This window comes from Serpula lacrymans (genome assembly GCF_000218685.1).
Source record: "Serpula lacrymans var. lacrymans S7.9 unplaced genomic scaffold SERLAscaffold_10, whole genome shotgun sequence".
NCBI classification, from domain to species: Eukaryota; Fungi; Basidiomycota; class Agaricomycetes; order Boletales; family Serpulaceae; genus Serpula; species Serpula lacrymans.
In genome coordinates, this window is record NW_006763299.1 from 1,252,843 (window position 1) to 1,267,498 (window position 14,656).

Here is a 14,656-nt window from a genome sequence, read left to right on the forward strand (position 1 = left end):
TAAGCCTTCTATTAAGGAGCAACTTCGCGAAGCCAGTAGAAGGAAGCTGTGACATCCGGGCCGCGTTGTTGTTTGTTGAATATTCTGGGGTTCCACGTATACACCTACAGGGATTTCGCAACGCTGATGACTTGCTATACGAAGCTTCGCGGCCTTGATAGAGGATGCGTGAAGTATGTTTTTGATATTTTTGATAGTTACGTCGATCAGGGCAAATTGATTACACAGTCGATGACCAAATGCATCCCCGAGACGTGAATTAATTCAGTTTTTAAGCATGAAGGGCCTAGACGTTGCGCACGGACGCTAGATGGACCTGATATCATATGAGTAGACAGCCTGGCAAAATTCCTATCCGAAACTGTGAGATACCATAGGGCGTAAAAATCGAACACATGCAGGATGCTTACCGTGTCACATCAGATGGGAGTGTCAGCGCGGTGATAAGATCAGATAGGTGCAATTACCTTGCCCCTGTGAGATTGTGGTGACTGGTCCATCACTGGAAAGGCGTCAGCAGATAACACTGGCACAGAAGAAAACGAGTCCAATAATAAAAATAAAAAGAGCTTGTGGCGTTTAAGCGGACACGTCATATTTTGTTGGACTCTGCACCACTGACCGCTTACAGGTACATAGTAAATACGGCCGCAACGGACAGAAGTCGGCATCGCATTTCATTTCGCTTTGGTTGACAGGGAAAATAACGGGTGTTGAGTTGTCCGTCCGTGAATTGCTGAAGCATCCGTAATGAAAGGCTTGGCACTGCATGCTGTGAAGTCCAACCAACGTGTCTTGGCGCATTTGATCCGCCTAACCATGGATAGTGGTATAAGCTATGTGCAGCACGGGGGTGGCTGTTGCTGGACGTACTGTTGGTAGCATTGGGCGCTGATGGCGGAAGCAAAAGACTGTAGGGAGAACAATTTCTGTTCAGCCACTCGACCGAAAAAGGAGCGGCAATGATGCACCGCTTAATGCCGCACACCGGCCCTAAAGGAGTGCCACAGCCATTCGCTATTTCGCGATTAGATAATTAAAGTTCAGCGCAACATTCAGCGCGTCTTTTTACGCGTCCTTCTTTCCTCTTCCTTAGCTCCCTCCCAGTTCCTTCCCTCGTAAATACCCTCTCCTTCATACCCCTTCATCCTTTGCTTGTTTTATTAGCAAAAAAAATGGGTCGACCCCTCTTCTCAAAATTATACCAGGTCACCCCCGCTGTGCGAGAGCCTGAGCCTCCTTGCCCTCACGAAAAATGGTCTTATTTAAACAATTTCGATCCTGACGCCGACGAGTTCTTTGAAAATGCCGAATACGAGGCCTTTGTAGAAGCAGCGGATGTTGCAGCCCAGGAGGAGCAGGAACGGGATGAAGTTGTGGTCATCAGGGTGGGCAACACCAGTCCAACTTTCAGCGAGGAGAGTCTTAGCGACAGAGCAAGTCCAATGGCTGTTGGCGATGATCCTGCTCGTCTTATCGCTGACGCATACGGTAGTATTAGGACAGGGGAGTCTGCCCTGAGGGAGGAGTTACGTCGTGCTCCTCCAAGAGGTTCAGTCGGTCCAGAACGACGGTCTTCCAGTGATCTCGTCAGTCCGTCCACGTCTGCCTTCTTGAACGACAGACCACCCAATCCTTCCCGCCCTTCCATCGCCCGGGTTGAGTTTCCACGCAATACTGTTTCCCCTCCTATCGCGCGCCCTCACCGCAGAGCATCTGTTGCCGTACCTTCAGTCGATGAAATCTTTACTCCTTCTACTCCTCTGCGTAACTCACCATCCACTCCGCCATCCCATCAGACCCCTCTTACTCAAGTCTCGCCTTCTCCGCCCCCGTTTGCGACACCCCGACTGTATTCTTGGTCTTCCCATCCACGCGTCATTCCTGCCTCTCCTTCCGTAGGCATGGGCCCACTCACCAACTCGAGTGCTCGTATGTCTTATGCTCACCTCGCGCCTCTTGTTCGCGTTCAGAACATCATGACTTGATGACTTGATATTCATTGGGTTCAAAAAATTGAGCAGGACTTCCCAGCTAAATCTACTTGCTGCTATTCACCGTTGCTTTCTTTTCTACTAAGGGAGCTGGGAGGGACATTTACGGGGCTACTACATTCAATGCTACATTTAAACATGACTTATATCTTTTATTTCGCATCTGACTAATCATTTATGTGCTATATGCAGTGATCAACATTTCTCCGTTTCTGTACTTGTACGCTGATTACTTATGGTGCAATGAGTGATTTAGATTAGACCAGCGACTAAAACAGTCTTATTTGCTTTCTTTATGGTTATCCGAACGTAGTATGATCAGCCCCATCGTGTATCCCACTGTCCAACGCTTTCAACCTTCATCCAGCAACATTCTGACTCGGAAGAATCCTCATCTGTTGTCATACCGTCATGAACTGGGGGTATAAAGAGTAGACATGTTGTATCTTCAGCATCGATTCTGCATGCTCTTAACGGAGCTTCCCCCGACACTGAGCTTTTCGCTCCCGCTTCTAGTGCTGAGGGTGCGATATACGACACAGGAGACCAAGGATACGCATGCGACATGACAGAGACAAACATTTGCTGTTCAGTGGAGTCTTGTGCAGCGTTTGGGGAGCTCAAAAAGCAACTAAGGTAAACTGATCAGTGGGGAAAATGACTCAGATGGCGCAAGAGATTACCTTGAGGCATTGATAGTGGCTACTGTTTGCACGAAGACTGGATGAAGGAGACCTGTCCAACTCATGTGTGTAGCGCTGCCAATACGGGACGGCGCGGGCGGCTCATACACAGCAACATAAGGATCGACACGATCATTTGCTTTGAGTCTGGCGCAACAATCCATGAGAAGACATGAATATAGCCCCTTGAAAAGGAATTATACCTTTGAGCTCCAAGTGCCGCCATTCCGACCCACTCGAAGAGTTCTCTGGCATTTTCATTCCAGTCATCCAAGGCTTCTCCATCCTTGTCATATTTACTCGGGCATGGCGAGATTGTCGGGATTGGTATATGAACATCTGTATATCGCTCTACCTGCGGACGCACGGGTTTAAGTTCATCTGGTGTGAGCCCTCCTGGAAATTCTTCGATATATCTTAGCAACCAGATTCAAAGAAAAGGGTAAGTGTGCTTACCTGCGCCCCCATTACAGTGTAATACCTGCCATTTGGGATATCCTGCTTCTGCGCGGATGTCATCCCATATCTTGAGCGCAGCTTTTTGTCTGGCACGAACGGCTACCGATTCAATCTGTTCTCTTAAGGGGATGCGTATGACTAGGCTCGGCATACATAGGACAGAATCTACAGGTTTGAGGGAATTTAGGACGTACCGTGATGTTCTGCGTACCCCTTGAATGGCAGCTTCTTTCCTACGAGGCCGATACGTTCGTATATCGGTTTGGATACCGACAGTGTGAGAAAACCTCGGTAGTCGACACACCACGTATCATCGGAATCGTTCTGGGTCGGGACGGCCATAAAGGTGCTAAGAGTGACGATTTTGTCAGGAACAATGATTAGAAGAGGCGTGCCTCGTAAAAACACCCACTGTTCCTCGTGTGCCCAGTCCACCGTCAAAGCATTCTCATACAATTCTGACAGAGTAAATTCACCTTTGTGATAGGTCGGTTCTAGAATAGACAGGAACATTTCTACGTCGTCGGATGATGGAAAGACGACATCGAGCTGCATCAATATATACATGAGTAGGAACATTGATGTGGGCATTGTTCCTACCTGCTGTATGAACGGATGGGTGACCCCAAATTGGTGAAGACTCGGGGAGGAGCTAGGTCCGGTGTTAACCATCAAACGCCTTTTTTCGAGCCCTTCCATGACTATAAAAAAATGCAAGGCATTTGCATTAATTGGTCGCAATTAGCTTTCGGACGCTGACACTCACTTTGTATCGCTCCAGGAGTACAGTTTCAGAGGTAAAGAAAGTTTTTCGATGACCTATTCCTTAGACCTTATGGGTCTTGGGTAGGTTTGATATAGGAGACCAGGTTTAGGGTGTTCTCCAAGGACACGAAAAGTAATAGGGAGCTGCTCCTGATATTGGTATCATATCATGTGTGGATTTCAAGGTCAGCGAAGGCCTTGGCCTAAATAAGCTGGTAAATCATGTTGGTGACTACAGCTAACGCTTACCCTCGTCACGGTTATGCTACTTGAATGAATTGAGAGATCGACATACCAAATGCTTCCAGAAGACTCGGAATGGGAGAAAGTGTTATGGAGAAAGCAAGAGTACCCTGATAATTACATTCCCCAACGCCTTTTTCTTACGTCGCTGAGAAAAAATGGTCAGTCTTCTAGGTTTACCTCGGTTACACGCTGATTTGACGTTACACTCAAGTGAACTTCAGCCCATACACATATTGGCCTCTGGTTTTATTATCTTGTGCAATCACTCAGCATCTCGCAACCATCTTTTTGTTTCTCGCGGTCTTCGTCAGGCTAAAAGAACGTTTACTCGACGCTCGGATATTGTTGTACATTTCAATGGCAATATTTCTTGCTGGTTATATGTTATGGGAGCTACTGGACTACCACTATCCAGAACATGGTGTCTCCAGGATTGGACGTTCGTTTTATTTCCCTTTAGCTGATAAACGTTGATATCTCACCTCAAACCAGGTTCGAAAACATTCAAATATTCTCTTTTGTTATTTCTTACTTTGATGGGGTTATCACCGGTCCTGAAAACATTGACGGCTGCGACATCATCTGATTCTATCTGGGCTTTATCTGCTTGTCTGTTCACCGTGAATGCACTGCTGGCCGACTACAGTTCTTCGAAGCCTGCACCGTCTCGAGGAAGGTGAGGTGGAGCCTGCGTAGAAAGTGAACTAAGCTCACATTCTGTATACCATAGACTCACATCAGTCATATCCATGAACGCGGCTATCTCGTCGTCTGTCGTGCTCGCATCTCGCCTATCCGATGACCTCGATGTCTTCGTTCTTATTCTGTTTTCCGTCCAGCTATTCGCTTTATTCCCTATCTTGCGTCACCGTTTACAGGTAATTAAACGCTCTAATAAAAACAATTTCATCATCGACTGAAACGAGTGACAGGTTACCCCCTCTATCTTGCAAGCTGTTCTGACTTTTGTCTTATCTGCATCATGCATCATCTTGACTGCGCCGTTATCAACAACGGCCACTTGGATATACACCGCTGCTCTCATCATCGTCACTTTCCTCGCTCCGGGAGTGCTCGTTTGGGCTCAAAAATATAAAAAGTAAGGTCCGGCCCTCTCCATTCTACATTCCAAAGCTAATGAAAATCTGATGAATGACAGCGAGATTAGGGGTCCTTGGGATGTAGCGGTTCCCAGGATGAGTTAGAGTGCATGAGATTTACAAGGTTGTGCATTCCGAATACATCGGCTGTTGACAGCAAGGCAAGAATGCAGCGCCTTTTTATGCAGACATGGAGGTTCAAAGTTTTTGCCGTGTGTTTCTTGGACCGCACGAAGCGCTTGATAGCGATCAGATGGAGTCAAGCACACACAAGCAACATATCAATTCGCAGGTGTATCATTTGTTCGCCGATATCATTTACAGCCCTTGATTATGCGCACAGCAGACTGGCTGGGAAGACAGGACGCCCCAAGGGTTAATGTTTATATGTCCTATTATTTAAATCAATGCACAACACTATTCACATCACCTAGCACGAAATTATCTATCAATCTCGTTCTACCCAACCACAGTGCCCCACTTAAAATCACAGGAGTGTTTCCCACTGTTTCTTTGACAGCGTTGCCTTCCAACACTTCGAAAGTCTCCGAGTCATTCATTTCGATGTAGTCCAGCTTCATTTCGACACCCTCACCGGCTGCAAGGGCGGCAGCGCCTTCGACGAAAGACCGTGCTTTTGTCGTGGACTCCTCTTTCGTGCTTCCGCTCTTCCAAGCTGACTTGACTTCCTCGAGGGCTTTTACTAGCGTAGCAGCTATCTTCCGTTCTTCCGGTGTGAGATATGCGTTCCGAGAAGATAAAGCGAGCCTGTCCACAGGATCACGTTCGGTCGGGACGATGTGAAGGTGGTCCGGATCGGGGTAAGCCATTAGTTGGTCTTTCACCATTCGACGCAACAGTAGCGCTTGCTGGATGTCTTTCTGACCAAAGTACGTGTTGGTTGGCTGCAAGCAAGAGAATGTCAGCTCGAGGTTCAGACATTGCTTAACAAATATACTTACCTGAATGGCGTTGAATAGTTTAGTCACTACAGTTGCCACCCCTCTAAAGAACGTAGGTCTACTTTTGCCCTCCATTTGATCTCCGTAGCCCTTCACTTCTATAAAAGTGCCTTTCTGATTTGCTACGTCTTGACTGATACCAGAAGGGTACATATCGCGGACAGATGGCAGAAACACAGCCGATGGCGTCTTGATAATATCGACGGCATCCGTGGCAGGTATTTGCAGGGCTGTCAAGAGTTCGAGATCTCGAGGGAGTGTACGCGGGTAGGAGCTCAGATCTTCGTGGGGAGCAAACTGAGCGGGGTTCACGAAGATGGAGAGGACAGTCAAGTCATTCTCGAGCAGAGATCGTTTGACTGATAACGATAGTGTTTAGAGCATTTATAGACAATCGAAGAGGGAGTCGTGACTAACCCAAAGAGAGATGTCCTTCGTGCAACGCTCCCATCGTGGCCACAAATCCGACAGACTTCTTTTCATCGAACGCCTTCTGGCGCCATTCTCTGTAAGAGGCGACGGTGGTGAAAATAGGGATTGTGGAAGGGGGGAGTGCTGGCGTCGACATGAGGCGGATCTTGGGGAAGCGCACAAGCCTCGGGGAAAGATACCGGACGAGCATAAATAATAAGAGATGCTAAAAAGGAAACAAAGGGTGATGACTCGAGATGGCGATGGTCTATGAGGACGATGGTGACATGGCAGGTGAGTCAGATACGTGTGTAGAGCTACAACAAAATTATTCACGGACAGGGAATTATCTAGATAAACGAGTGAGTACTATCCGGTCACATGATCACTTCTCAAAAAGTAGTGCTACTCGCTGTACACTTTTTGAATCCAGAGATGGTTCAAGCTTTCCCTCGAAGGACGTTAGCGTTAATGGTATGTGCTTCATGTATCCCGAACACCGAAAAGATTACAATGGTATCGTAGAATTCCCTAGATTACTGTCTCCTTCATCCCTTGATACAGACGAAGACCCTCAATCCGCGCGTTTTGCTGTAGAGTCCGATCTCTTGTTCCATTCTGCCCTCCACTGCTTCCATTCCAGCTCTCGACCACCATCAGGCCACAATGCCCACCCATCCCTAATTTGAAGCCACGTGGAGACAGGATTTGCGAGGAGAGCTCTCCTAGCCTGCCCATACACCGACTGCGGCCTTTGGGCAGGTAACAGCTCGGTCACAATGTAATGTACGATACCGGCGACGACGCCGATGCCAAACCCCCAAATGACCTGGTGAGGCGTGTGGTACCTTAGATGAAGTCTAGATTTTGTACAGTCAGGAACGCGTCAAACCATCATCGCAAGGTAAACGCGCACCTTGAGTAAGCCACTACGATAGACCATGCCATGATTCCAAAATACACCAGGAATCTCCATAACTGATCGAGAAATGTCCATCCAGTAGGAGAGAACCGATGTCGGTAGTAAAGGTGACAAGTAAGAAAAGCGGCAAAGAAGCCCATATACTGACTGTGCGAAGATGGGAAGCCGTAGCCGCTCATGCTATCTAAACGCCATGTTCATGGATTAGACGGGATGAGCAGGAGATAATTGGCAAGTGGGCTAACGGTTTGATAGCGATGAATGTGAGATACACACCAACGGGTCGTTCTTGCTTGATGGTACGCTTCAAGACTAGATTGAGCGCTTCTGAGAGAAGCTGGCCAGCCCACATGTTGATGATTGTGAGCTCACGGGTCTGTACAGCTAGGACAGCATAGGCTGGCTAGAACGCCTTGTCATGTGGTGAAATGGTAGCAACTTGGTAAATAATTACCATTAGAAGAATAGGGGACAATGTCAGAAGTGCCAAGACGAGTGACAGGTTTGAAGATGCATCATCTACGGATGCGCTCATGAGCAAGGACGGCCGAAATCAAAGCAGGGTAAAAAAAAGACAGGCAACGTACAGAGGACGTGGGACAAGTCGAGAGATGTAGTAGTGTAAGATGCATCTGCCATTGGAAAGTAAAAGCTACGGTTTGGCTGAAATGCGAGATGATGGTGTGCCAGCCACTGCACGACCGGTGTCGATCAAAGCTTTACAGTCAAAGACAGAAGTTCAACTCAGCACAGCCACACCGTTATAGCTTTGCATTATATAATATTTGAAGCTAGACCACGATGCAGTGTATATACGACTCATCTAGCGCCCATACACCACAGCAATCCTCGCATAAGTTTATTTTAGGGTGCGTATTCCGTAGCAAGAAGCACAACTTGACAGTAATTACCCCACCCAGACGCCCGAGTCACATCCGAATCGAACATGAGTCAATCAATCATCATTGTCTGCTACGCTTGTCGGGCCCGTATGTTGCCCGTAAGCCTGAGGCGATGAGTCTACTTGAGCAATAAAAGGGCCCAAGTGTCCAACTCCTCTCCATCATCCTTCACCATCATGGCGACCATTCACCAGGTTGTTGAGCAGCTTCTTCAGGCTGCCAATTCATCGAACATCTCTCTTGCTTCTCCAACTCCCACGTCGCAGACTGTTCCTGCAAACTTGGCTTCAATGATTGGTTTAGCCCTTTCTTTCTCTGCTCTGCGTGACTGGTTGAAACTCCTTGTTGTGGGCGGCATCCTGGAAACTCTTCGGCGCATTATCTTTGCACTATGGGGTTCAGTAACCGATTCTTTGTTCGTTACTGCACATTTCAAATATGATGACGACAGCTATGGTATGCTTCAATAAGCTCATCATACCGATCTTCATAACATTAACACGTGTATTAGATTGGATGATGCACTGGCTCTCAAAACAGCCATCATGGAGTGAGTTAACCTTTGTGCTGCGTTCCCAGTTTTTGACATTTCCTTTTTCCAGAGAAAGCCCGTAATGTGCAAATCAGCACTTCGACCTTTGGACTATCGCCTGTCGTATTACTTCCCAGCAACGATGAAGACCCTCTGAATGACGAATCCCGGAAGATTTCTTATTTACCCAATGTGGATGAAACGTATGCAATCTGGTACAAGTACCGTTGGGTGCAAGTCACTCGTATTCAAGAGCAAACCGGCTATTACGGTCGAATGGAAGAAACTCTGCGACTAAGGTACTTCGATACCCTATAAGCATCATCTTGGAGTTGATCATGACTGCCATACAGAATTCTAAGTCGGAGTAATGAGTTCTTAAATGATATTCTTCGGGATGCGAAACGACAGTACATGGCAGCTCAGGAAAACAACATCTCAATTTACGTTTCTGATACGTGAGTAGCCATATGGTGTCGTTATGTACACGTCCTGATTCCGATTTCATTTCTTAGTTCCAACAGCTGGAGACATGTTGCTTCTCGTCCAAAGCGATCTCTTCAATCCATCATCCTAGATCCTGGTTTGAAAGACTTACTTATCGGGGACGCTAGAGACTTTTTGGAAAGCAAGGAATGGTATGCTGATCGAGGTGCGTATTCATCATTACTTTGCTCTGCACTTGTGCTCAATACAAATGTTAGGCATTCCTTTCCGTCGTGGTTATCTTCTCGTGAGTTTATTACTTGCTTATTTGCAGTCCACATTGTATTTATCCTATGGTGCTTGCAAACAGTACGGTGCTCCAGGTTCAGGGAAAACATCTCTGATTCACAGTCTGGCAGGCGAGCTTGGGCTAGATGTTTATATCATCTCCCTTTCTCGCACTGGCTTGGACGATTCTGGTCTTTCGACATTGATCACGGAGCTGCCTGAAAAATGTATCGCTTTGATGGAAGATATAGATGCTGCCTTCCATCATGGCCTCAGTCGAGAAAATGATGTCTCTGATGAAGGCTCAACCGAGGGAGTTTCAAAAGACAAAGTCGTAGCTGCCAAAGCCAAACAGAACATTGACGGGCCTACTCCCAACCGGATCTCGCTCAGCGGTCTATTGAATGCGCTTGACGGTATTGGCGCGCAAGAGGGCCGTATCCTGTTTGCCACGACCAACAAATACACCTCCCTTGACCCAGCACTCTGCAGGCCCGGGCGCATGGACTTGCACATCGAGTTCAAGTTGGCGAGCAAGTACCAGGCAGAAGAGCTTTTCAAGCGTTTCTACCTTCCACCCTCTGAGCGCAACGGTTCTGGTAAAGCGGAGGTCAAGGTAGAAGATGATGAGAAGAGTAGCTTGGACTCGGGTTTTTCGGACTTATCCAGCGGTTCATCGAGTGATCTTATAGATCTCGGTGGTTCTGGAACCACATCCCCAGACTTCTCCGAAAAGGAATCGCAGGTACACGCGACGCCAGCCCTCCACCGGAAACGTGCCCCAAAACTCACTCATTGCCAAGCATCGAAACTCGCTGCTCAATTCTCTGATGCGATTCCCGATCGTGCGTTCTCTATGGCCGCGCTACAGGGTTACCTTATGACTTACAAGACCAGGCCATACGAAGCAGTCAATGAATTCGCTTCTTGGATGGCCAAGGAGCGTGTGGGGACAAATTAAGTGATTCCACACTGTCTGTGAAGGGCAGGTGTGTTGGAACTGTAAAGGGACTCGCATCGCCTTGAAATCCTGGTTTGGATAGGCTTTCGCGTCCTGCGGGCCGTGTTCTACTCGTTAGGAAATGGATACTCGCTTCCCAAAGTGTTGTTTCAGCATCTTACGTTTCGGGGCGCATCCCTTGGGAGATGCGCATACCGATGCTGATGCTTTACACTGGGTATTGATGTGCGCTGTCCATCTATGTCTAGTTTCTGTCGTGGTGCATATGTGTACTTACCTAAATAGCTATCTTTATAGCATTCTTGCTACTATCCAAAGAAACTTGTATCGATGAGACATCAATATATTACCTGTGCGGACATGAGTGCTATTGAATTCAAGAACTCTATATAACAGATGGTTCATGCCTAAGCATGCGTGCCCCGTCACAGTTCCCTGAAACATGCCAGCTTTACCTACTGAACTGGAGCAGATGATTTTTGTTACAGCAGCTTTGGACTATCCTCTCAGTGCCCCGAAACTAGCCCTAGTCGCGCGGCGGACCCAGCTTTGGTGAGCATGAGCTTGGTTTGCCTGTTTATTCTGCAAACTCATTTGTAACTTCATTGGTGGTAGGGTGGAGCCCCTCGTATATGAAGCTATCATTGTCCAACACCCCTCCAACACGTCGAGGAAAGCGACTGTGGATGGCTTTCTCTACGCCATCTCGCGCAAGCCAGCCGACTTCTTTGCTCGACACGTCAAAATCCTTATTCTGTCCTACCTCAAGCAATCACAAATCACTCGCATCTTGTCTGTGTGCACGGGCGTCGTCAGCCTAGGGTGCTGGACTGGGTGTAACGCGCAACTCGGACGTTTCATCGCTCGCAGTCCCCTTCGGCCGCGTCGTCTGTCGACCTGCCTCGAGAATACGATGGCTATGAACGAAGATCCCGACTTCGGCAGCCCCTTTTACAGGAACGTCACGCATCTCGAGCTCGACGACTCGTGGTCTCGGTGGATGACATGGGCCCCTGCCTTCGCCCTCCTCCCTCGCCTCACCCACCTCGCGCTCTCCTTCACATTCCCAGTCCAGATCGGCAACATGCTCCTCGACGCCTTGCGCCAGATACTGGGAGGGTGCAAGACGCTCGAGCTGTGCGTCCTGTTCCTCGCGGCAGGCTCGGGGCAAAAGTGGTATCAGTCTTCCAACTCGTTATTTGTGGAGAAAGTGATCAGAGACCCCCGGGTGGTGATGATGCCCTGGAGTCTTTCGCATGTGAGATGGGCTTCCGAGTGTTGGGGCTCCTGGTCTATGTGGTCTTGTGCTGGAGCTATTGCGTTGAGACAGCGAGAGTTGTACGCTCGCGGTGAATGTGAGTGCAGTGGGTTTTGAGTGGCATCTTTCTTCTTGCGCGATGATGCTATGTTTTATTGACGCGAGATGTACAGCTCAGTGCATTTTGACTGCTCATTGCATATCGCTCGTCTTTCCTGGACCCTGTGGTCCTTTGACGTTGTGGCCGCCATCACAAGTGAACGAGAGCTCGACTTCAAGCCAGTTGTTTTAATGAAGCCATATATAAAGTAGGCGATGGGGTAAGAATCACACGCGACGTATTCTTCTTCCATCCTGATCCAAGCAAAAACTTGCACCAAGCCTTGACATTCAGGTTACCCGTCATACACATACTCTAAATCACCATCAGATGAAAGGTGCAAAGCAATTTATAGATGATTATTCAGAGCAGCACACATATGAATCTAAATGTACAATATACAAAACCATATATTACTTGCCAGCAAATGCGGTATCATGCGTCTATTTGTAAATGCTTAGCTCCTACCACAAAGAGCCCCAAGGGTGTAATATCATGATGCAAGAATCCCGGCGAACGGCACAAACATGTAGGATGGGGGGATCGAGCGATTAGGCAGTAGGTGCCCGGGCGTATTTCCTCCTGAATTTGCTGTCAACGTTCTCGAGGTAGAAGGTGCCAGGCCAGATGTTTTCGATCGATCCTTCGGGAGTGTAGTCGACTGCATTGTGGTTCTTTTCACGGAGCTGTGTGTGATCACATGTCAGTTTATTCCACGGAGGGATAGCAGCATCGTCGAGACTTACCGTCAATGCGTCAACGTACTCCTGGCAAGGCACGACCTTCATGCTTGCCAAACGTGGGAGCAAGTTCATCTTCTCCTTAATCTCAGTGGTATCACCCTTGACGCGGAGTGTAAAGAAACTTGCAGCACAGCCACTGCCAAATCCGAACATGCTAACACGCTTGCCCTTGATGTCTGCGGGCTCAACGGAGGACAACAATGATGCAAGGCAACCATAGAGCGATGCGGTGTACATGTTACCGAGGCGCTTCGAAGTGGCCATCGTGGGCTCAACCTTCTTTGCGTAGGTAGATTTCGAAGCACCGATGAAGGTCTTCTCAAGGGTTTTGTCGGTCAATGAGGCCTTGTAGGAAGTGGAGATGATGGATTCTGGTGAAGGTACGTTGGCGAATTGGGGAGCAGAAGGGCGTGCGAGGAAGTCGTTGTAGAAGAGTCGTCCGAGACCTTTCTGGACTTGTTTGCCGTATGGGCTGTGGAAGACAGCGTAGTCGACATCGTCTAGTGAGAAGGAGGTCAAGGGGTCGGCCTTGCCGTTCGTTCCATTGGTACCGTTGGTACCATTGGCATGTCCATTAAGGTGGGCTTTCTTGGCTTTAGCGGTCTTTTCGCGGAACCGCGAGTAAGCAGCATCGAGAGCAGAAATGTAAGTGGTAACAGAGACGGGTCCGTCGACTTCGGGGTACTCGGAGTCAAGCCGGGGCTTGTAGAAGTCGTACGTGTTGGTCATGTGGTTTCCGTGAATGGCTGGGAAAAATAAACGCGTTAGATGTGTTAATCCAAATGATGGGTTGAAACAGGGGCTGGATATTGCGATGAGCAAGCAAAACAGACGTACGTTCGACGACGACAGGGGCGTTAGGCCCAATGAGCATGGCGCATGCGCCTGCTCCACCAGCGGGACGCGCGCTTCCTTCAGCGTAGATAGCAATGTCACCTCCGACCACAATGGCGTTTCGGCCATCCCATGAGGTAGATTCAACCCAGTTGACAGCATTGAAGAGAGCGGCAGTTGAACCGTAGCAAGCGTTTTTCGAGTCGATACCCTCGATATCGAAGTTGCCGGACTCGGCAAAGAGGTCCATCAGAGTGGTTTTGACGGATTTTGACTTATCAATGATGGTCTCAGTACCGACATCAATACGGCCAATAGACTTGGGGTCAATGTTGAACCGTTCGAGAAGGCCAGCAACGGCTGAAAAATGCGAGGAAATCATCAAAAACCATGTACAAGGACGAAAGGGAACTGAACGCACCATTCAACGCGAACGAGTTAATGTCTTCTCTGTCATCACAGCAAGCCATGAACTCCTGTCCGAGACCGATAGTGTACTTTCCAGTGGAAACACCGTCGAAAACTTCGAGATCAGCCTCGGAGATACACTGAATAGACTCTGATTAGCAACATATTCAGAATCGCAGCGAGATAAGAACATACCCTGCGAGGGAAGTAGACCTCCATGGCGAGGATACCGACATCCTTGGGACGGGGGATCTCGAGCTCGGAGACGTTGTTGGATGGGGGAGTGACCATGATTGGAAGATTGGGATGGAAGGAGACAAGAGATTATGGGGACATGGAGTGGACTGAGCGGGTTATATAGTAGCACTGGTACGGCAATCTTCTTAAAAATATGGTACGATTTAGGTTTGGTCATGCAGGTGGCGCGTTGACCATAAAATAAACCTTGCCTCATCCGTCTATCATTTTATTGATCATTCTATACACGCAGACATTATGGATGGATACCAATCATAGCTTGATATGATACAGGGCTTGTCGCGCTTTCCGCCTTGTTCGCCCTAGAATTGGACAGCATCTCCTCACAGCTTTTCACCGGAACAATATCATTTCCCGGTCATGTCTCCCGTTTTGAAACACTTCCTTGCAAATTTTGACATGAC

General features: G+C 48.2%; 8 protein-coding genes across 8 annotated transcripts; 4 read left to right on the plus strand and 4 right to left on the minus strand.

The window, feature by feature from the left end:
• Positions 1–1,062: 1,062 nt before the first annotated feature.
• SERLADRAFT_395723 (uncharacterized protein) lies at positions 1,063–1,567 on the plus strand (the record flags this gene model as incomplete). Its single annotated transcript, XM_007320939.1, has 1 exon — positions 1,063–1,567. A coding segment is annotated over one exon (308 nt), but the record flags the coding sequence as incomplete, so codon positions are not given.
• Positions 1,568–2,312: 745 nt separating this feature from the next.
• On the minus strand, positions 2,313–3,835 carry SERLADRAFT_371915 (uncharacterized protein; the record flags this gene model as incomplete). Its single annotated transcript, XM_007320940.1, has 6 exons — positions 2,313–2,613; positions 2,678–2,824; positions 2,881–3,073; positions 3,134–3,274; positions 3,331–3,685; positions 3,737–3,835. The coding sequence occupies 6 exons, from the start codon at positions 3,833–3,835 to the stop codon at positions 2,313–2,315; spliced, it is 1,236 nt and encodes a 411-aa protein (XP_007321002.1).
• Positions 3,836–4,199: 364 nt separating this feature from the next.
• SERLADRAFT_451312 (uncharacterized protein) lies at positions 4,200–5,352 on the plus strand (the record flags this gene model as incomplete). The annotated part of the gene is made up of 6 exons (XM_007320941.1): positions 4,200–4,305; positions 4,359–4,586; positions 4,640–4,823; positions 4,878–5,025; positions 5,080–5,246; positions 5,307–5,352. The coding sequence occupies 6 exons, from the start codon at positions 4,200–4,202 to the stop codon at positions 5,350–5,352; spliced, it is 879 nt and encodes a 292-aa protein (XP_007321003.1).
• Positions 5,121–6,960, minus strand: SERLADRAFT_473321 (uncharacterized protein; the record flags this gene model as incomplete). The annotated part of the gene is given in 5 exon segments (XM_007320942.1): positions 5,121–5,207; positions 5,221–5,246; positions 5,307–6,152; positions 6,210–6,568; positions 6,627–6,960. 3 exon segments carry the CDS (start codon positions 6,829–6,831, stop codon positions 5,652–5,654), a joined length of 1,065 nt encoding a protein of 354 aa, XP_007321004.1.
• Positions 6,961–7,078: 118 nt separating this feature from the next.
• SERLADRAFT_362704 (uncharacterized protein) lies at positions 7,079–8,269 on the minus strand (the record flags this gene model as incomplete). The annotated part of the gene is made up of 5 exons (XM_007320943.1): positions 7,079–7,480; positions 7,537–7,726; positions 7,819–7,945; positions 7,997–8,061; positions 8,130–8,269. 5 exons carry the CDS (start codon positions 8,179–8,181, stop codon positions 7,195–7,197), a joined length of 720 nt encoding a protein of 239 aa, XP_007321005.1.
• Positions 8,270–8,794: 525 nt separating this feature from the next.
• On the plus strand, positions 8,795–11,012 carry SERLADRAFT_473328 (uncharacterized protein; the record flags this gene model as incomplete). Its single annotated transcript, XM_007320944.1, has 7 exons — positions 8,795–8,900; positions 8,956–8,994; positions 9,047–9,275; positions 9,330–9,434; positions 9,492–9,628; positions 9,681–9,709; positions 9,773–11,012. 6 exons carry the CDS (start codon positions 8,961–8,963, stop codon positions 10,649–10,651), a joined length of 1,413 nt encoding a protein of 470 aa, XP_007321006.1.
• Positions 11,013–11,093: 81 nt separating this feature from the next.
• On the plus strand, positions 11,094–12,097 carry SERLADRAFT_409958 (uncharacterized protein; the record flags this gene model as incomplete). Its single annotated transcript, XM_007320945.1, has 3 exons — positions 11,094–11,203; positions 11,267–12,006; positions 12,075–12,097. The coding sequence occupies 3 exons, from the start codon at positions 11,094–11,096 to the stop codon at positions 12,095–12,097; spliced, it is 873 nt and encodes a 290-aa protein (XP_007321007.1).
• A 243-nt stretch (positions 12,098–12,340) lies between these two features.
• Positions 12,341–14,441, minus strand: SERLADRAFT_473333 (uncharacterized protein; the record flags this gene model as incomplete). Its single annotated transcript, XM_007320946.1, has 5 exons — positions 12,341–12,695; positions 12,756–13,498; positions 13,590–13,946; positions 14,008–14,134; positions 14,190–14,441. 5 exons carry the CDS (start codon positions 14,283–14,285, stop codon positions 12,561–12,563), a joined length of 1,458 nt encoding a protein of 485 aa, XP_007321008.1.
• Positions 14,442–14,656: the final 215 nt, after the last annotated feature.